Here is a 17,925-nt window from a genome sequence, read left to right as displayed (position 1 = left end):
AAAATAACTACAAGGTGTACAATTAAAAACTGAGTTGTAACATTTTATATTGACTTATAAAGGCCATTCTGATCTATACTATTTAAAGAAGTATTAGCAAAATGCTACATGGGGATATTTAAAAATAACATTAATTCTATCAATCATCTGTACATAATTTATATAAAAATGTTTTTTCCACCATGGTCAACCAATAAGGAGAACTCTAATCAACCTTTTGTAATTGGCTGGCACACACTCGTACAATGCCAATGGAACTTCACTAGCCTAAAAAAACTAAGTGAAATTAGTCAGAAATAATCACCATGTATTTACAAAACAATCAATATACTATTTGTTGTTCAGTCAACGAATATTTATTAAGCTCCTCCTATTTTCCTGGACCAAAAACATGTCTGTTACCTTACAGAATTCTCTATCCATCCTTCAAGATAAGTAACAGTGCTTTTTATATAAAAGATAAAACTAAAACCAGACTGACAGGAACTTGCTCAATACCATAAACGGTAACATATTTAATTACATTAGCTGCCAATTTTAAAGGATCGATTTCCCATTTCTGTTGTTACTACTTAAAACTACTTGAAGTTTTTGCTTCAATGTTTCCTTTTCTTGAATTCGTATGGATATAAGCAGTATTTTTAAATTTATATCACCATCTCTTCTCTTTCTTGTCTCCCTAAGGTCATCACTACATATCTATTTCTTGCTTAAAAATTTTAATAAAATATATGTAAGTGGGAATGTATAGTATTAAGTATTACTCTATCATTCTGGAATTTAAAAATGACACATTTTAAAAGCTACACATATTAAATAGATACGAAGTATGATTTCCAAAATATAGTTATATTTAAAAAAATTAACCTCATTAAAATTTTTGGTTTATAAGTTATAATCTTAAATACAGGATGTTAAGAAGCTTAAGTGACTATGTGTTATTATGGTCAGCCACATATAAGGTACTAAAATAACATATTCTTTTAAGTTTAAAATAGCTTTCCTAAGAACTGGGCTCATGGGTGGTTCCTTATTTTAGCTCAACTGGAATTAAATTATAAAAGGAGTATTTTCCTTTATTATTATGGATAACTACAGCCAAAAGGTCAAACAACATAGAATTCAATAAATATTGAAGATAATACAATAGTAAATATCAAATTCTAGCCAACAAACATCCAATATTACCTAAGCACTGATTACCTTATAGAAACGTTGTTCTATTAAAAATATCTGACTAGAAAAGGAAGGAACTATAAAGAAACATACTACATTTGAGGTCTAGCAAATGTCCTTATTTTACAGATCAGAGATTGAGGCTCAATCTAGATAAGTAACTTGCCCAAGTCATATGCCAATGGCCAAAGCAGGACTATTCTTGAGCCTGGCTCTCTTAGCCGTACCTGTGTTCTCTCATTGTATGACTTAACATACTACTTATGCACTACATTTTAACTTTAATTTAAAAAATTACCAAGCAATAAAACTTTTTCTTTACAGCCCAAGAACATTCTAGCTTTTCTCAAAAATGAGCATGACAAGAATAGGATGCAGTTCATAACATTAGATTATTTTGGTAGCTTCCGTTAGATGAGAATTTTATACAGGAAAATGTTCGCTTTACATATGATTTGGTTTGGCTGCAAAATGCTTATATAAAAGTCACAGGTTTAGGACCTCTTTATATCATAGTAACTTCATATGTTGTGAAATGGTTTTCTATAATCTGGACATTTTCTTCCGAGAGCCAGTTCTCCTGCTTCAGCTGCCTTATAAGAGCTTCCAATGACTTCAACCTCCCTAGCGTTTGTTGCTCTTGCAGCTCCAGGAGAGTTATCTTCGAATGCAGTTTAGAGACTTTCTGCCAGAGATGTTCCTTATTTATGTCTTGCCTACAGTAAGAATGTTCAATTTGTAACACTTCTGTGTCATAGTCCACATCCTTATATAAGGGGTCTTCAATGTCTATGTCTTCCATTTCCACAGTTTCTTTCGGGACAGGTATAAAAGAATTAAGTGTAGGTTTGGGATTTTCTGTGGGCACAAAAATGGCAATAACAGGTTCTTTACTCATGTTCAAGTCTTCAACCGTTTGAGTAATTGTGCTGAATAAGAATGGATTTTCCTGTGCTGACTTAATTCCCATGGAATTATTTGTAACGTTTGGATGAGCAAAATGATCCGTAGTTACTTCAAGCACTTCCTGGGCTTCGGAAGACTGTTGAAAACCTCCTGACTTTGAAGTTGTCAAAGTACTAGTCGCAGAGTTTAGATTCTCAAAAGATGTGTGAAAACCACCTATCCCCGTGTCTTGGTTAACTAATGTTTCCAAAGTAGATTCTGGTTTTCCCGTATCTTGTTTAACTAGATTAAGAGTTAATACATTATTGTGCATAATTCCTGTTTTTGGAGCTGGTGGCTTCACCAAGGCAGATGAATCAAGGAATTCTGCATGTTCAGAGAGAAAATCTGTGTTAACTGTATTTTTCTTTGGCTCATTTGATTCTTCTGACTTGGCTTTTAGACACAATTCTTTCTCATCATCTAATTTTTTCTTCTGACACTTTTTTTTTGAAGGGTCTTTTTCCTAGAAAATAATATTTTCAAATTCTAAAAAAGATGTCCTTACTAGGCTTATATTTTCTCTTGTTAGTCAGTGCTGAATGCTTAATTACAACTTTGAGCAGAATATTGGCCAAGCAAATTTATTCAGTTAAAAAAAAAATGTTCTAAGTACATAATAACTCGAATAGACTTTAAAGTGTGTTTTTTTTCAAGTGATTGAAACAATTTAATAAACTTTAAAGAGGAATATGACTATTAGATGTTTACTTTTTTTGTTATTATTTTTTAGGTTTTTAAAAAAATTATTGAAGTGAAATTCACATAACTTTAAAATTAACTATTTTAAAGTGAACAATTCAGTGGCATTTAGTATATTCACAATGTTGTACAACCACCATCTCTATCTAGTTACAAAACATTTCTGTAACTCCAGAGTAACCCATTAGTCAGTTTAATCCCCATTTCCCCACTCCCTGTAGTCCCTGGCAACCACCAACCAATCTGTGGATTTACTTATCCTGGGTATTTCATATAAATAGAATCATATAATAGGTCATGTTTTGTACCTGGCTTTGTTTTGGAGGTTTGTCCCTGTTGTAGTGTGTATCAGTAGTTGATTCCTTTTTGTGGCTGACTATATTCTAGTATAAGCATATATCACAATTTGTCTATCCATGCATCCTCTGATGGACACTTGGGTTTCCACATTTTGGCTATTGTGAATAGTGCTGCTACAAATAGATGCTTATTTTTTATTAGAGTTTCTTCTGTTAATAGTCGCTTATTATAGAAAATTTAGAAAATACAGAAATGCAAATAACCCCAATTTAAATTGTGGTATAGATCTTTTCAGTATTTTTATGTGTTTTTTTTTTTAAGCATTAATCATAGTCACTATATGGTGGAAACATTTCAGATCACTCAAAAGGCCAGCAACAAAATGTCAGATCATTAACTTAGGATAATAACTTAATGATTTATGTATGTGTTATTTTTTGCTCCCTTTAAGCTATGCTTCACAATGGTTTAAAGTTTTTACAAATTATCACACTTTTAGTAAAAGCATAAATCAGTTTTCCTTTTTCTCAAGCATGTTCTCCCGGCAGTTATCTTTCCTCTCACTGCCTCCACCTGATCACCTGCCACCCTGCTCAGCATTACCCCTCCTCCCTACACCCTGCCTCCAATACCTGATGGTCTTCAGGCAAAGAAAATATTGTTGGAATTGCATTTTGCTTCAAGTATCGAATACCCCATCGGATGTCAAGAGAGTCAGGAGTAAAATGGTCGCTACATAGGAACTGGTATTTACTGGGAACCCATGAATCTCGTTTCATATTCTTTAACCATTTTTCAAGTCTTTCTTTGTCATGTAGAGGAAACCTGAAATTAAAAAAGAAAAACTTTGCTGTATTTTTACAATTTCGCTGGATTCCAGCCTGCACATATACGTAACCCATGCATCAAGTGCTGCAAAAGCAAGGCAACCATTCCAACCATACAAGAGAACCCTCATGATAATTACTACCACATCACCTCGGCAGTACAGAGGACTAAGATGTAAGATGTGTAGCCAAAGCTTTGTCTGTGAAGAGTGGCTGGTAAAACGTAACTCAGAGTCCTTTCAAGTACAATACATGTGTTCCAACAAAAAATAAAACCAATTCATATTTTCTGTGGATTATGTTCTATTTTTATTTTGTTGTGTAGTTTGCCTACAACTAGAAAAGAGCTTTGTATAAACTATGAAGTCTTATTCAAATGTATTTCATATTTATATTATATTATATTAAATTAATTATATTACTATAAGTCAAATGATTTCTTGTAATTCAAAGAAGCATCAAGCTTTAGGCTCTTATTTATATTAGTATTTTTAAAATAAGCTAATCAAGCAGATGGTGTAGTTGAAATAAAATGAATACTACATCTTATAAAACTACTAATATTCCATTCTCTTTATGAGAATCAGCGTCAATTCTACCCATAAGTAATTCAGTCCAATATTTCTAGACTTCTATAACCAATGAACTGGGAACTCTAAAATTCAAGTTCTCAAAAGAGAAACTGACACAAGAAAAAAGCTAGACATGTAAAAAAGACTCAGGTATTTTATAATATGAAACAAATCAAATAGAAAAGAAAAAGAAAGGCAAGATAACTCTTTACATTTGTACTGACAATAACCTTGATTTAGAGTTGGCTCTTACATACTGCAATGTGTTTTATAGGCAAAACTAGATAACAACAGAAAACTTTCTCCTACTGGTCTAAATAGGATTGGGTTAAACTGTATCAGTTAACAATAACTTTTTTTTTTTACATGATGTTTCCTATTTTTTAAAAATAGTAAAAACATAAAGTTTCTCATACAAAAAGCAGTAGTTACACATTCCTGCCAATCCCAACCATTTAGTTTATGCTTTGCAGTAGCATGCTTCCCCCCACCCCCAAATACTGATAACTTTATACGATGCGAGGGGGAAACTGTGGGTACTTTGTAGGTAATAGTATTTAACCCTGATATCCTTACATGGAAAAATCAGATTATCTGCCTTTGGATGTTTTTACCATAAATACAATATTCATACATTGTTTGAAGATTTTTCAACCTTGCACAGATCAATAACAGGTTATGAGGAAGATGGCATTTAATAAAGGCATTTAAAGGCAAAGAAGAATTTTCAAAGGACCTGAATTCTGCTAGCAAGAGATAAATTCCTACTTTTTCCTGTTATATCTAAAATAAGAATGTGCCTTTTACAATATTTTATAATGTAATTTCATGTATAAGGATGCTGTTTGCAAATTATTCTTTTTGTACCTGTATGCTAAGTTTTCAGACAATTTAAGGGAAAAAAAAAGCACTTTGTGAATATTCTTATTGGTACCTGTACTACAATGCCTCCTCAATGGATAAATCTCTAAGAAATGTCCTAGAATGTGTTTCCTGTACACCTTAGTACCTAAATTGGTTCTATTTGTTTGGTAATTTTTTTTTCAGTCTCATTAATTCCCGAAAAAGCATAAAATAATCACAGTATTAACTGGGCACTAACTATATGTAGATATTAACTGAATACCCAAATTAATATAAATTTATACTATAGCTTGCTAGTGTTAGCATTACAGTAAAACCTTGGATTGCAAGTAACTTGGTTTGTGAGTGTTCCACAAGAAGAGCAAACATTTTTATTAGGTTGGTGCAAAAGTAATAGCGGTTTGTGCCATAATTCAAAATGGCAAAAACCACAATTACTTTTGCACCAACCTAATAATACACTTTAACTTGGTAAATGAGCGATGTCTTGCAATATGAGTAGTTTGTTTCCAGAACGAATTATGTTCGCAAACCGAGTTATTACTGTAGTAAATTCAATTCTTCAAGTTTGGTGCGATTAGGGTAATAAAAATAATTCAATTTTCCTTTTCTGGATTACACATAGAATATAAAAAACTCATTTAAAAAATTCCACTTTCAGTAAACTCACATTTTAAGGGAAAAAAAATCTTTATAATTGGCTTCCTTAGGTATTATTATTTTTCCCTCCTTAAAAACAGTAATTATGCAAACACAGATTAATTTAAAGAATTTTGAGTCTGGGGTTATGCCCCCCAAATCCAAGGCCAAATAAATCTGGGAAATATTGCGCTAAATCAAGGTCAACATGATCCTTTGATACAAACCTCAGAGCTATTAATATATCAGCCTTTTCCCATCAGTTGCCCATGGATCGAATATTTTTTCCCCAAAAAGTATCTCTTCATTTTGTGGAAGGACTTCAAGTAGGAAACAATTCGGGAAATACTGCCATATGTGAAGTATTTAAGGTTATCAGGTGTTTTTTTTTTGCCATTATTAAGATAACGGAAAGCAGTTCAGTGGCCAGAGAGTTAGGTCTACAGTAAAACAGGCTTCACAAATAACTGGTGAAAAATCAAAGAAAGTAAAAGACAACCAGATTCAAGCTAAATAAATTATTTTTAAGTACAAGAAAAAAGAAAATAGAATACTGTAAATATACTGATTTTCATATACAGAGGGTGCCCAAAACATGTATATACACTTTAAGAAAGGGAGAAACTGTATTAAAATCATGCCTGATGGTAACCACTTTTAGCCCCTCTTTTAATTGCAAAAGTCAAACGTGAATTGTATCCCACTTTTGTTGCCAGTATATATTATTACAATTTTAATACAGTTTTCTCCTTTCTTAAAATGTGTATACTTTGTTTTTAGCACCCTCTGTATAAAGTATATATACTGGATACCAAGTGCTGTTTTACCTTTTTACACACTAAATGTGAATTAGGTACTATCAATACCTCCAATATCTTTATAGGTGAGAGATCATAGGCACAGAGATTTCAAATCATTTGCAGAAGCTCATTCATCTACAAAGTGGTGGAAGCAGGATGTGAACCTATTCAGTAAGTCTGGCTCTGGAGCCTGGACTCATAAATGATTACACACTACTGCTTCCCCGTTCTTAATAAAAACGAGTGCATACTTCAATGATTTCACGGAACTATTTTGTGCAACTAGTATTCAGAGTAATACCCAGTTCCCCCTTTTGAATGAAGAGTATATATAGAGCCCTGAGCAGGAGATAGGTTCTAATTCTGGCTCGGCCACAAAACCTTCAAGATCAGTTACCTACTTTCTGAAAGGCCTGTTTCCTCAGGAGGAAATGGAATTAAATAGCATCTACGCGACCTAACTCACAGTGGGTGTAAATGAACGCTGAGCGCACCTGCCCACCTGGCAGGTTTGATGTGCGCCTTAAGCGGTGGTTCCTGTCTTTCTACGAAATGAGATCAGGTGTGATGGGGAAATGCTCTGAAAACAACATTATCCCGCGCAAACTTTGCAATTAACACCCAAACAGGCCCCCGAGCCTCGCCACTGGCCGAGCGTCCAGTTGGGCCTTTCTAGGTCAACTGAACTCGAGCCTGCACGCCCCACTCCCTGGCAGTGACAGATCATGCCCGGAGAGCTAAGGACGAATTTCTTAGAGCAGACAGGCGATGCCCCAAACCCTGGCCCTAAATGCCACAGGACCGCCGCAAAAGGCAAGGCTGGCGCTTCTGCTCCAAGGGCAACTTACGGGTAAAAACTCAACTTCCGGTCTTTATTATTGCGTCCCCGGCGGTTCTTACAGCAAATCGCTGCGCAATAGCGAGGCATCTCTCCGGCGTGGCTCTAAGAGACCCAGGCCGATGAGGGGCGCAGGCGTGCCACCCCCCCCCAGCAAGTCAAGGCCTCCGGAGCCACCGCGCCTGCGCGGGGATGGGCCAGCAGGAAAGACGCCGCCACTGTCGACTCACTTCCGCTTCTGCGTGCTTCCGCACCGTCCTCTCTGCGGGGTGGAGCCGGAAGTGACGCGTAGGCTGAGCGGCAACAACAGTTTTACACGTGCGCGTAGGGCGTTAGGGTCACGTGGGGCAGCGAGAGCCAATCGGGAAGCGTTTCGTGTAGGTCTTCTCCAGAGGTGGAGGCGCCCGCGGCGGCCGCGCGCCAGTGGGGAGCCAACCGAGACGGGAGGCGGCGGCTGCGGCGGCGGGAGGAGGGTGAGGTCGGTGGAGCATCGGCAGCGGGGAGAGCGCGGGCCCCTGGAAGCCCCGGAGGCCCAGGTGAGGGACCCGGCCCGAGCAGCTGCGTGGAGCCGGTCGTCTTGGCCGGCGCGTCCGTCTTGTGGAGGAGCAGTAGCCCACCGAGGGTGCGGATCAGGGACGCGGCCGGAGAGACGGAGAGGGAGGGCTTCAAGCGTCCCCGAGGCTTTGGTCGGCCTCTGTGGGCTAACTGGGCCTGTGTAGCCCCCGCGGTCGCCGCAAGGGCTCGGGGCTGCCCGGTGTTGAGGAAGGGAAGGGGAAAAGGCGGCCGGACCCCAGCGGGGTGCGCTCTGCGTTGGGGGCTGTGCCGCTGGCTCTCTCAGGCGTCGGACAGCCTTTCCCAGGCCTGGTCCCGGGCCCGCGGTCAGCCGCGGCGGCCGCGCCTGGACGCCAGGGGCCTGTGTCGGTCGCCGTTGGGGGCAGGCTGGACCGTCCAACCCCGTCGGCCCCCGGCTCTGGGGCGCAGGGCCCGGGCTGCTGCCCGGTGGGCCCCTCTTGGGCGTGACAAGTCAGTGTAGTGCAAAAGTCAGTTTATTAAAAAAAAATAGTAGATACTCGACTTGGAACTGGGATGACGTTGATGAAACGCGTAAGCTGCCTCCCTGCCGGGTTGAGACCCGCCCACGAACTAGGGAGCGACCCGCAGTGGCTGCGGCCCGTGCTCTCTAACCAGGAGCTTGTACGCGATGCCTGGTACCCGTGAGCCTGGGTGACGCCCTGGGACGGGGTCATCCACCTGCTGGTCACGCCCAGGAAAGGCCCCGGGAGAGGCCGGCAGGCAGGCGGCTGCCGCAGAGCGGGGCCTTTCGTCAGCCTTGGCAGGTCCTCCGAGGTCGTTCAGGACGCCTGCGACCGCGGCCCGCAGTCAACGCAGTCCCTCCTTTTGAGTCCTAAGTCATTAAATCGGTGCTATCAAGAAGCTGAAGTTCATCTTCCCTAAGGTTAGAGAAGTCGTTTAACGGCCACTGGGAAGCTTAGAGAAGAACGTGACGTCCAGTACAGACTGAACGTTCGTTTTTCTGTCAGCCTTAGCAGAAATCTTAAATGCTGTTAACGAATGGGTTTTTGGCAAGACTTACCCGTGCGTTTCGTTAAATATTTGCGACCTTACAGTGAAAAAAAAAAAAAAAAGTGACCGCGCTCTCTTGTGTTCTTGCATCGTCCATATCATTGCGATGCGCAGCGTCTCCGTCCAGGCCTCGGCTCCCCTTGCAATGAGAGCTGAGGGGGGTGCTTTCTTACGGAGTAGCGATGACTGCTTTACACATAATTGAGCTCTTCACCGTGGTAATGGTATTTTATCCGCTGTGACGCTAAAATGCTTTCAGCCTCCTTGGAATATGAATTCTTGATGATTGAGATCCTTTAAAGTATTACATGGATTTTCCACCCTTTTTATGATGTCACACAGGATGGCTTCACTATTAACTGGTAAAACTCAGCTACTGAATATATTGGTGTCTACTTTTCGCATGGCCAGACTGTTAGTGGAAAGGCAAAGACAAGAAAGCTTTTTCTCAATCTAATTGAATTATATTTGCTCTCAAGAAGGTTACGGCTATTTGAGGGGGGGGGGGGGAATAAAGCCTCTATCAACGAAATAACATGGGATAAGTACAAGAGACTATATGCTTACCATTTGGCACTGTGCTAAGTATACCTTATAACCTAAACGTTCATGGAGTTTCTTTTAAAAGAAAAATTCTTAAGATAGCTTCATGGATATTTTTTTCTTTTCTCTTTTAGGATATTAGAAATGGCTACTCCCCAGTCAGTTTTTGTCTTTGCAATCTGCATTTTAATGATAACGGAATTAATTTTGGCCTCAAAGAGTTACTATGATATCTTAGGTGTGCCAAAATCGGCATCAGAGCGCCAGATCAAGAAGGCCTTTCACAAGTTGGCCATGAAGTACCATCCTGACAAAAATAAGAGCCCTGATGCCGAAGCAAAATTCAGAGAGATAGCAGAAGGTAAGTCAATGACTATCTGAGGTCTCACAAATAGAAACCAGCAGAAGAGAATGACAGCTAAGAAGTGTGTGTATTTGAGGATTTTGTGGAGATGGGAGAGGAGTTGGCTCTACATTTAAATATAGTGAGGTTCTTGAGACTATTTACTTATAACAGATACTTTGATTCCTGAATGGATGGGTGAATGGTAGCATTTTTTTTTATTGGCATACAGATTTTAAAATGTTGAAAGTGTATTATTTTCTTTATATTTTTAAAATCACTTATTATTTCTATGTCAAGATGAATTTTTGATACCCAAAACTTATAAACAACCTTAATGAAACATAGTTTTTACTAAGTATGGAGATGGACTATAAAAAATTCTAAGTGTAAACAAATTTAAAGAGCTAAAACTGCTATGTTGTTTTTCTTCCTCACTTGATCTACATTTCAAAGCCACATTTGTCTTTAAAGGAAAAGTATGAAACAGATGTTGACTTAAGACTAGTTCTAAAACAAATTGTACCTTTTGAGCATTCGGTGATTAATGGTGGGTGGAGTTAACTGAGTAAGGGGTTGGAGTTAAACTCGTACTTCAACTAGCAAGGAAGTGAAAAATCTAAATTCCTCTCAATTAGTTATATTTGACCACCACATTCTTTCGTAATGATTTTACACAAATAAGAAGAAGAATATGTCATTGTTGCCCATGCGTTTATTTGTAAATGGTAACATTCATTTAACAAATATTTATTGGATATTTACTAGGGGCAGGCACTGTGCTAACTGCTGCTAGTATGTACTCAACAAGACAAAGTCTGCCTTTTGTAACTTCCATTTTACCTATATTCTTATGTTTTTGGTGTTTTGGATTTACTTATAATGTGAAGAAGTCCTTCCCTAAAATAGAGAACTGAATTTACTTATTTGAGGATGTTTGGATATATGCAATGTTGATTACCTTCAGGTATTAAAGTATTTTTGTTTCTTTCAGCATATGAAACACTCTCAGATGCTAATAGGCGAAAAGAGTATGATGCACTTGGACACAGTGCTTTTACTAACGGTAAAGGACAGAGAGGCAGTGGAAGTCCTTTCGAGCAGTCATTTAACTTCAATTTTGATGACTTATTCAAAGACTTTGGTTTTTTTGGTCAAAACCAAAACACTCGGTCCAAGAAGCATTTTGACAATCACTTCCAGGCACGCCAGGATGGTTCTAGTAGACAAAGGCATCATTTCCAGGAGTTTTCTTTTGGAGGTGGACTGTTTGATGACATGTTTGAAGATATGGAGAAAATGTTTTCTTTCAGTGGTTTTGACACCACCAGCCGGCACACAGTGCAGACTGAAAATAGATTCCACGGATCTAGCAAGCACTGCAGGACTGTCACTCAACGAAGAGGAAACATGGTTACTACATACACTGACTGTTCAGGACAATAGTACATTCTTTTTCTGTTCTCACTAAACCCAACTAGTTGACTGTTCTTCAGTATCGCTGATGCAAAACAATGTTCTGTGACCTATTTCGACAAGTGCATGATTTCACCTAACTTGATACAGCTATTAAATATATTTAAATTGTATTTGACAAATTAAGCAACATTCAGTTAGAGAAATAGCTAATTATTAATTTCCCCAATTAGGAAAGATTCTTTAAAAAAAAAAAAATCTGCCTGGTCTTTTCGCTCTCCTGCCCTTGGGCTTATTAACATGGCCAGTTTTATTACCAAGAAAAGATTGACTTTGCCTGATATATATATATATATATATATATATATATATATATATATGTTAAACTTTAAAAGTTATTGTAGATTTAAATTGTGTGAACGTGAATGACTTTTGCAGTGAATCCTTTGCTAATTTAAAATTGCATGCTCTGTAGCACCTCTGACTTGGGTTGCTAAGTGTAGTGAAACTGTATAATGAGTCATTTAGCAAAGGATAGCAGTATCTAGGTAAATTTCCACGGAAAGCTTCAGAATGGCATGGGTTAATGTTTACCACAGAGTCATGCCTTTTTACAGTCAAATTGGAGTAAAGGAAATGATTGTATTGCTGCGTAGTCATTTAGGCTGAGAAAGAGCTGAAAACTTAAGAGATATTGCCAAGAGATTGTTAACTGTTTGGTCCCTGGCTAATGATTTTGTAATGTTGGAATCATAGCTACTTTACATATCTTTTCACATTTCTTTCTTAATTGTTGGCTCTCTAGGGCTTGATATGGATTTATGTATTTTTTGTGTGTGTGGTTCCTCTTCTTTGCACTCATCTTTATCTAGAGATTGACTAATACCTCATTCTGTTTGTAAGAACAGCCAGTAATTTCTGCGCAACCTTATTATGTGCAATATTTTTAAATTCTAAGAAATATGTGCTTTTGTTTTCAAATAGACTTATTTCTTTAGTCCTGCACTTTTCCACATTATACTCCATATGAGTATTAATCCTATGGATACATATTACAAGTAGTAAATGTGTCATACAACATTGTGTGTGAGTGACAGAAATACAATATTTACAAGATGATGTTCTTTGTTATCATTTCATTGTTAAAAGATTATTCTGTAATTTAGAGGTACACGTATAAGCAACGGGGATGCTTATGCTGATTATAAACTATATTCCAGAAGTTACTTTTGACCTGAAAACTCTGATATGACCTTCTCTGATTGTCTTTTAGTAATTTTTCTTGCTTTCTTGTTGTCATCCTCCCTCATAAATTTTGGTAGCTTGAAGATTTTATTATAATTTTGGTGTGTTTGCTAGGAGCAAGTATTTTTTGCCACTGGTGGTTTCCTTTTTAGGCCTGGTTGGGAAAAAGCAGAAACTTTGCATAAAGCTATATTTGTTAATAACTTTATTTTGAAAACTGAGCAAAATGAACTTACTATATTTATGTACCTTAATTTTCTGGAAGTTAATACCTACTACTTTTGTTTGAAAATAAGAAAATAACTATACCTTGAATTTTGATCTAAGGGTTGATTATCCATAGCCTATCAAACAGAACAAATAAGACCCCCCCCCCAAAAAAAAAGTTTCAAATTAGGACTAATTTTAAGGATTATTTTTATATTGTTAGCACCTGTCCCCTTTTTCTCCATGGCCTTATTATCTTCCTGTTTTTTCCCATTCTGGACACTTATTTGAACCCCCTCTTTTCTTTTTTAACCTCCCTCTTGGCTCTTTTAGGAGGTGGTCATGGGAACCTCTAATCCAGCCAGTTGGTCAGAACATAGGTAATAACCTGGGTATGCAGTTGGCATGTGAAGCAGAAAGACGTCTTGTAGGACTGAGCCTTAGCCTGTGGGATCTGATTCTATCTCTGAGTAGATAGTTTAAGACGAGTTGAATTGTAGGTCACCCATCTGTGTCTGGAGCTTCACTTGGTGAGGTGCCGGGGACCCTGTCCCCCAACATACATTGGAAATTTGGATCCCAGAATACGCTTAGCTTCTTTGAGCTTTTAGTATGCTAATCTATATTGTGCATGTATCGTTTGCCAAATTGATTAGACCATGGAGCCATTTTTACTGAGTACCCTTAATTATATCCAAATGTTCAAAAGTAAAAGTTTGGTAAATAACTGGCCAAAATAAAACTGAGGAAAAAAATCCTGATGAATCTTTAGAACATGTGCATGAACACACAAAGCAGAGCAAAGATGAAAGCAGGTGTGCTTGTGTTCCTATACATTGCTTCTTCCCCTGTCTCTTCCTCCTCCGTCCATTTCAGTTACTAGGACCTGAAAATGATCAGACCAGACCCATTATGATTTTTTATTGAGTCTAGCCTGCATTTCATCAACATGCTTTTCTTTTGATCCCTGCTCTAGCTATTTAAATAATAGTGTTTTTTCAGGACTATTTTACACCTATAAAAGCCATCATCAAGCAAATTATGACAGTACAATATATGTAAATGAAAAACTTCTTTATTATTTTCCCAAGAAAATAAAAATTAGTAATTATTGTTAATTGTATTTTAAAATAAGACGGTATTTGAGGACAGAAGAATGAAAATGTGGCTATTAGGATAAAGAGCAAATCATTCTTACAGTTTCATCCTTTTACTAGTTGAATCAGTATTAATAGCTGATGATAGTTCTGACAGCTGAGTAGTGAATTGTATTCTTAGGAACAGAATCATCACATATAGATACTTGTACACCTATACATATATTTTTAATTAAATATATTGGGGTGACAATAGTAAAATTACATAGGTTTCAAATGTACAGTTATATAATACATCATCTATATATCACATTGTGTGCTTACCACCCAGAGTCAGTTCTTCCATCACCATACATTTGACCCCCTTTACCCTCTTCTACCATCCGCCCTCCCCGCTTACCTCTGGTAACCACTAAACTTGTCTGTGTCTATGAGTTTTTGTTTCTTTGTCTTGTTCCTTTGTTGCTTTCAGTTATATCCCACGAATGAATGAAGTCTATGGTTCTTGAACGTTTCCTGTCTGACTTATTTTACTTAGCATAATAATCTCAAGATCCATCCATAAGGTGGCAATATTTCATCTTTTCTACGGCAGACTATCAAACTAAAAAGCTGCACAGCAAAAGAAACCTATACATATTTGTCAAGGTGAAATATCTTGTGTCTGCAAAATAATGAGGTAAATGGAAACTATAAGTGAATATCACAGTCTTTTAAGAATTATTTTTACTCTGCATATATGCATAAGGAAACAGTTACCTTATTCCTAATGTAAACATTTGTAATAAAGCTTCTGGTAAGTGCTGGCAAGATGGCCTTATCTTGTGGGAGAGCACAAGGATTCTTTTCTCCTAACCCCAACCACACCAAAAAATAAATCATTACAAAAGGGGAAGGAGGAGGGAATGGAATAGAAGACACAAACAAGCCTAGAAAAGCAGTGTAGAGTTTTGTTGGGAAGAGTTGCAGAGAAATGAGCAGTATTTGTTGGGGAAGTGGGGTCAAAAGTTCCCCTACAAAGTAGCAAGAATTAGTTTAACTGACCTCTGGAAAACAGTACCAGGTGTTGGAAGGGAGCATTGTCTGCAAAGATCTGAGGGAAAAATGTCTTGGAACTTAGAACTTGGTAACCAGACAAATTATGAATAGAAGGTGAGACCAAAATAAAGGTCTTTTAAAAATGCAAGAATACAAAGATTACCACCCACGTGTCCTTTATGAAAACAAATTACTGTTTTGTACTCTAAATTACAGTGTACAGCTTGCAAAACCACAATGGCAGCTGAGTACACGTATACCCTCTTGAAGGAATTAACAAAGCTAGAAAGAAATTGAGAATTTAACACATGGGAATTTCTCATTTGGGAAACAAGGATTTTTTTTTCCTTCATGGATCTAATTTACAACAAAATTGTTCCTAGAACTGTATTATAAATGTTTTTCGATCAATCTATAAACAGCTCAGACAAGATGTAATTACATTTATAGGATAATTATGTAAAATGTGCCTTACATTGGAAATGGAAGGACAAAGGAGAAGGCAAGGAGAAAGAAAAAGGTTAGTGGATTCTATCATTCATGGTAGGCACTCGATTGATTGTGTCTAAAGTTGATAAAGACCGGTGATTTAAACATACTTTTCAGTTTCTTGTTTTTTTTAAAGATTTTATTGAGGAATTGGGGGAGAACAGACAAGGTGCTCTCTTTTTGTTCTTCAGTCTAGTTGTGGAGGACGTCGCTTCACGGGCCCATGTTGGTATTATCATTGCGCTCTTCCTGGCTGAGGTAGATTGGTCACTGGCCCCTGGATGGCCACTCACGGCGGCTCTTGGCAGCTCACACCGGTTGCCAGCCACTCACAGTAGCTCACGGCAACCCACTGCAGCCTATGCCGTCGCCGGTGACTCACGGCAGCCCAGCTCCAGGTCGAGCTGTTGTTCACCATCTTAGCTGTAGAGGGCGCAGCGTCACTGGCCCTCATGTGGGATCCGAACCCGGGCCCTGCTGCTCAGAGCTGGTGTCCCAAGCCAATTAACCAACACGCCACTAGGTCGGCTCGATACTTTCAGTTTTAATGACAACCATCAGATCTGCTAACAGGCACTGGTAACATGATAATTTCTGACAAGTGGGACTGGAAGGCCAGGGAAGACTACATTTTACATCAAACTATAATGTTTGAATTTCTGTTTGTGAATGCATTGTTTCTGCATTAGTGTATTTGTAAAGAAAACAACGAAAAAAAAACCTAGTGTATCAGCGTGTCTGCAACTAACAGAAAACTCCTAAATTAAATATACCCAGACAACAAAAGCTTATTCTGTTCCCTAAGAGGTCAGACAGTTCCAGGAGCAGCATGCCAGGAATCTGGCTTTGCTGTTTTAGAGCTGTCATGGCTCTGATCTCTGTTGGCGTCATCCTGATGGCTGTCATGAGCAATGAAACCTTCTCTAGAAGGCCCTCAAAAGACTTCCCCTCCCATCTTGTTGGCCAGAAATGTTCCCTGCTGTTACATGTCCACAGCCAAATCAGTCACTAACAAAGGGTATATGACCACCATGATTGGTCTGGGCCAGTCAAGACCACCCATGGGGACTGGGCTGTTCTCCCCTAAAACTTATGGTCCCCCACAAAAGTGTTCACATCTGGAGAAAAAGGTGCTGTATTAGAGAAGAATTAGGAGGATGGATGATGGGAAGGGTGTGTATACTACAAACAATTGAATATTAAAACATGTTAAATGTTTTTACTTCCTTTATGACTTATTCTTCACCATTAGATTTTTAAAAAGACAATTGGGCTCTTCTCTTTGTACCCCTGAATGATGAATGAATGTTTGTTTGAGTTAGAAAGCAAGCCCACCTTAAATACTGCAGAATCTTGGTTTTGGTAGGTTTAACATGTATGGTTTCAGCAATTTGGGACAGACCCTTAAATTCCATAATGTAATCCGTGATTTTTCTGAATTACAGAATTGAATTCCATGCCTTACTAGTCTACAAGTCAGGATATAATCATTTAGGTAGTAAGTAGGCCTAGCCACCTATTTAACATCTACATATCAAAATACCTTTGAATAGTTTGTATTTATCACCATGTATATATTTTAAGAGGGGAATTATTTGCTAAATGGTGTTCACTAAATTAGAGATCCGAGTCTCTATCATCAAAGTTAAGGCTGTTTGATTCCTTTTTACATGAAGATGGCCACTACCTGGTCCATTTACCAGATCAAATCTTTTGCCAGCCACCCCTTTCTGTTCTGACCCACCCTGCCTCAGTTAAACCTCAATTTTCCTCCTGTATTTGAATATTGGCTTTGAATGTTTAACTACTGGCCTGCAGGGAGTCAAATCTACACCTGGATGATTTCCTTGAGCTTTGGCCCTATGACTCACTGTTTTCGCCTTTCCCCCACCAGCTTGTGCTGTGGAGGTTCCAACCGTGCCTCACAGTAGAGACTTTTGTGGGTTATGACACATTATGTAATTGTCACTCATTAAATTAGCAGTTTAAATCAGTATTACAAACACTTTCAACCATCCAATTTGTTTTAAATTGTATTTAAATATAATTTAGCATGATATAATTATTACTTAAAAGGGCTACATCATTTTCTTGTTTTAAGTGAATTTTATCTTAGCGTTTTCTATATTACATTACATGTTTCATAATTAGAAATGGAATGCATTGATTGGTGTTTGGTAACACATATTATTTTGTTGTTCTGTATTCATTCTTATCACTTAGATAATACTGATTCTTCTTCCCTGACACACAGACATGGGATATAACATACGGAGTTAAACCTTGTTCTTTGCTCTTCA

At 38.0% G+C, this 17,925-nt stretch overlaps 2 protein-coding genes across 5 annotated transcripts; one reads left to right on the top strand and one right to left on the bottom strand.

Moving 5' to 3' along the window:
- Positions 1-616: 616 nt before the first annotated feature.
- On the bottom strand, positions 617-7,883 carry THAP5 (THAP domain containing 5). Of its 2 annotated transcripts, XM_019655713.1 has the most exons (3): positions 7,674-7,883; positions 3,756-3,948; positions 617-2,587 (listed from the first exon to the last, which is right to left on the bottom strand). In XM_019655713.1, exons 1-3 carry the CDS (start codon positions 7,751-7,753, stop codon positions 1,682-1,684), a joined length of 1,179 nt encoding a protein of 392 aa, XP_019511258.1. In that variant the 5' UTR covers positions 7,754-7,883; the 3' UTR covers positions 617-1,681. The 2 variants fall into 2 exon arrangements, with proteins under 2 accessions (XP_019511258.1, XP_019511260.1); XM_019655715.1 differs by lacking the exon at positions 7,674-7,883 and having other exon boundaries at positions 617-2,448; positions 3,756-3,845.
- A 152-nt stretch (positions 7,884-8,035) lies between these two features.
- On the top strand, positions 8,036-12,668 carry DNAJB9 (DnaJ heat shock protein family (Hsp40) member B9). Of its 3 annotated transcripts, none has more exons than XM_019655716.1 (3): positions 8,036-8,199; positions 9,925-10,151; positions 11,128-12,668. In XM_019655716.1, exons 2-3 carry the CDS (start codon positions 9,935-9,937, stop codon positions 11,577-11,579), a joined length of 669 nt encoding a protein of 222 aa, XP_019511261.1. In that variant the 5' UTR covers positions 8,036-8,199; positions 9,925-9,934; the 3' UTR covers positions 11,580-12,668. The 3 variants fall into 3 exon arrangements, with proteins under 3 accessions (XP_019511261.1, XP_019511262.1, XP_019511263.1); XM_019655717.1 differs by lacking the exon at positions 8,036-8,199 and adding an exon at positions 8,204-8,285; XM_019655718.1 differs by lacking the exon at positions 8,036-8,199 and adding an exon at positions 8,971-9,119.
- Positions 12,669-17,925: the final 5,257 nt, after the last annotated feature.

Source organism: Hipposideros armiger, unplaced genomic scaffold (assembly GCF_001890085.2).
Source record: "Hipposideros armiger isolate ML-2016 unplaced genomic scaffold, ASM189008v1 scaffold_244, whole genome shotgun sequence".
In the NCBI taxonomy this organism is placed as follows: domain Eukaryota; kingdom Metazoa; phylum Chordata; class Mammalia; order Chiroptera; family Hipposideridae; genus Hipposideros; species Hipposideros armiger.
The sequence above is the reverse complement of the archived record's forward strand: the minus strand, read 5'-3'. Positions and strand labels throughout refer to the sequence as shown.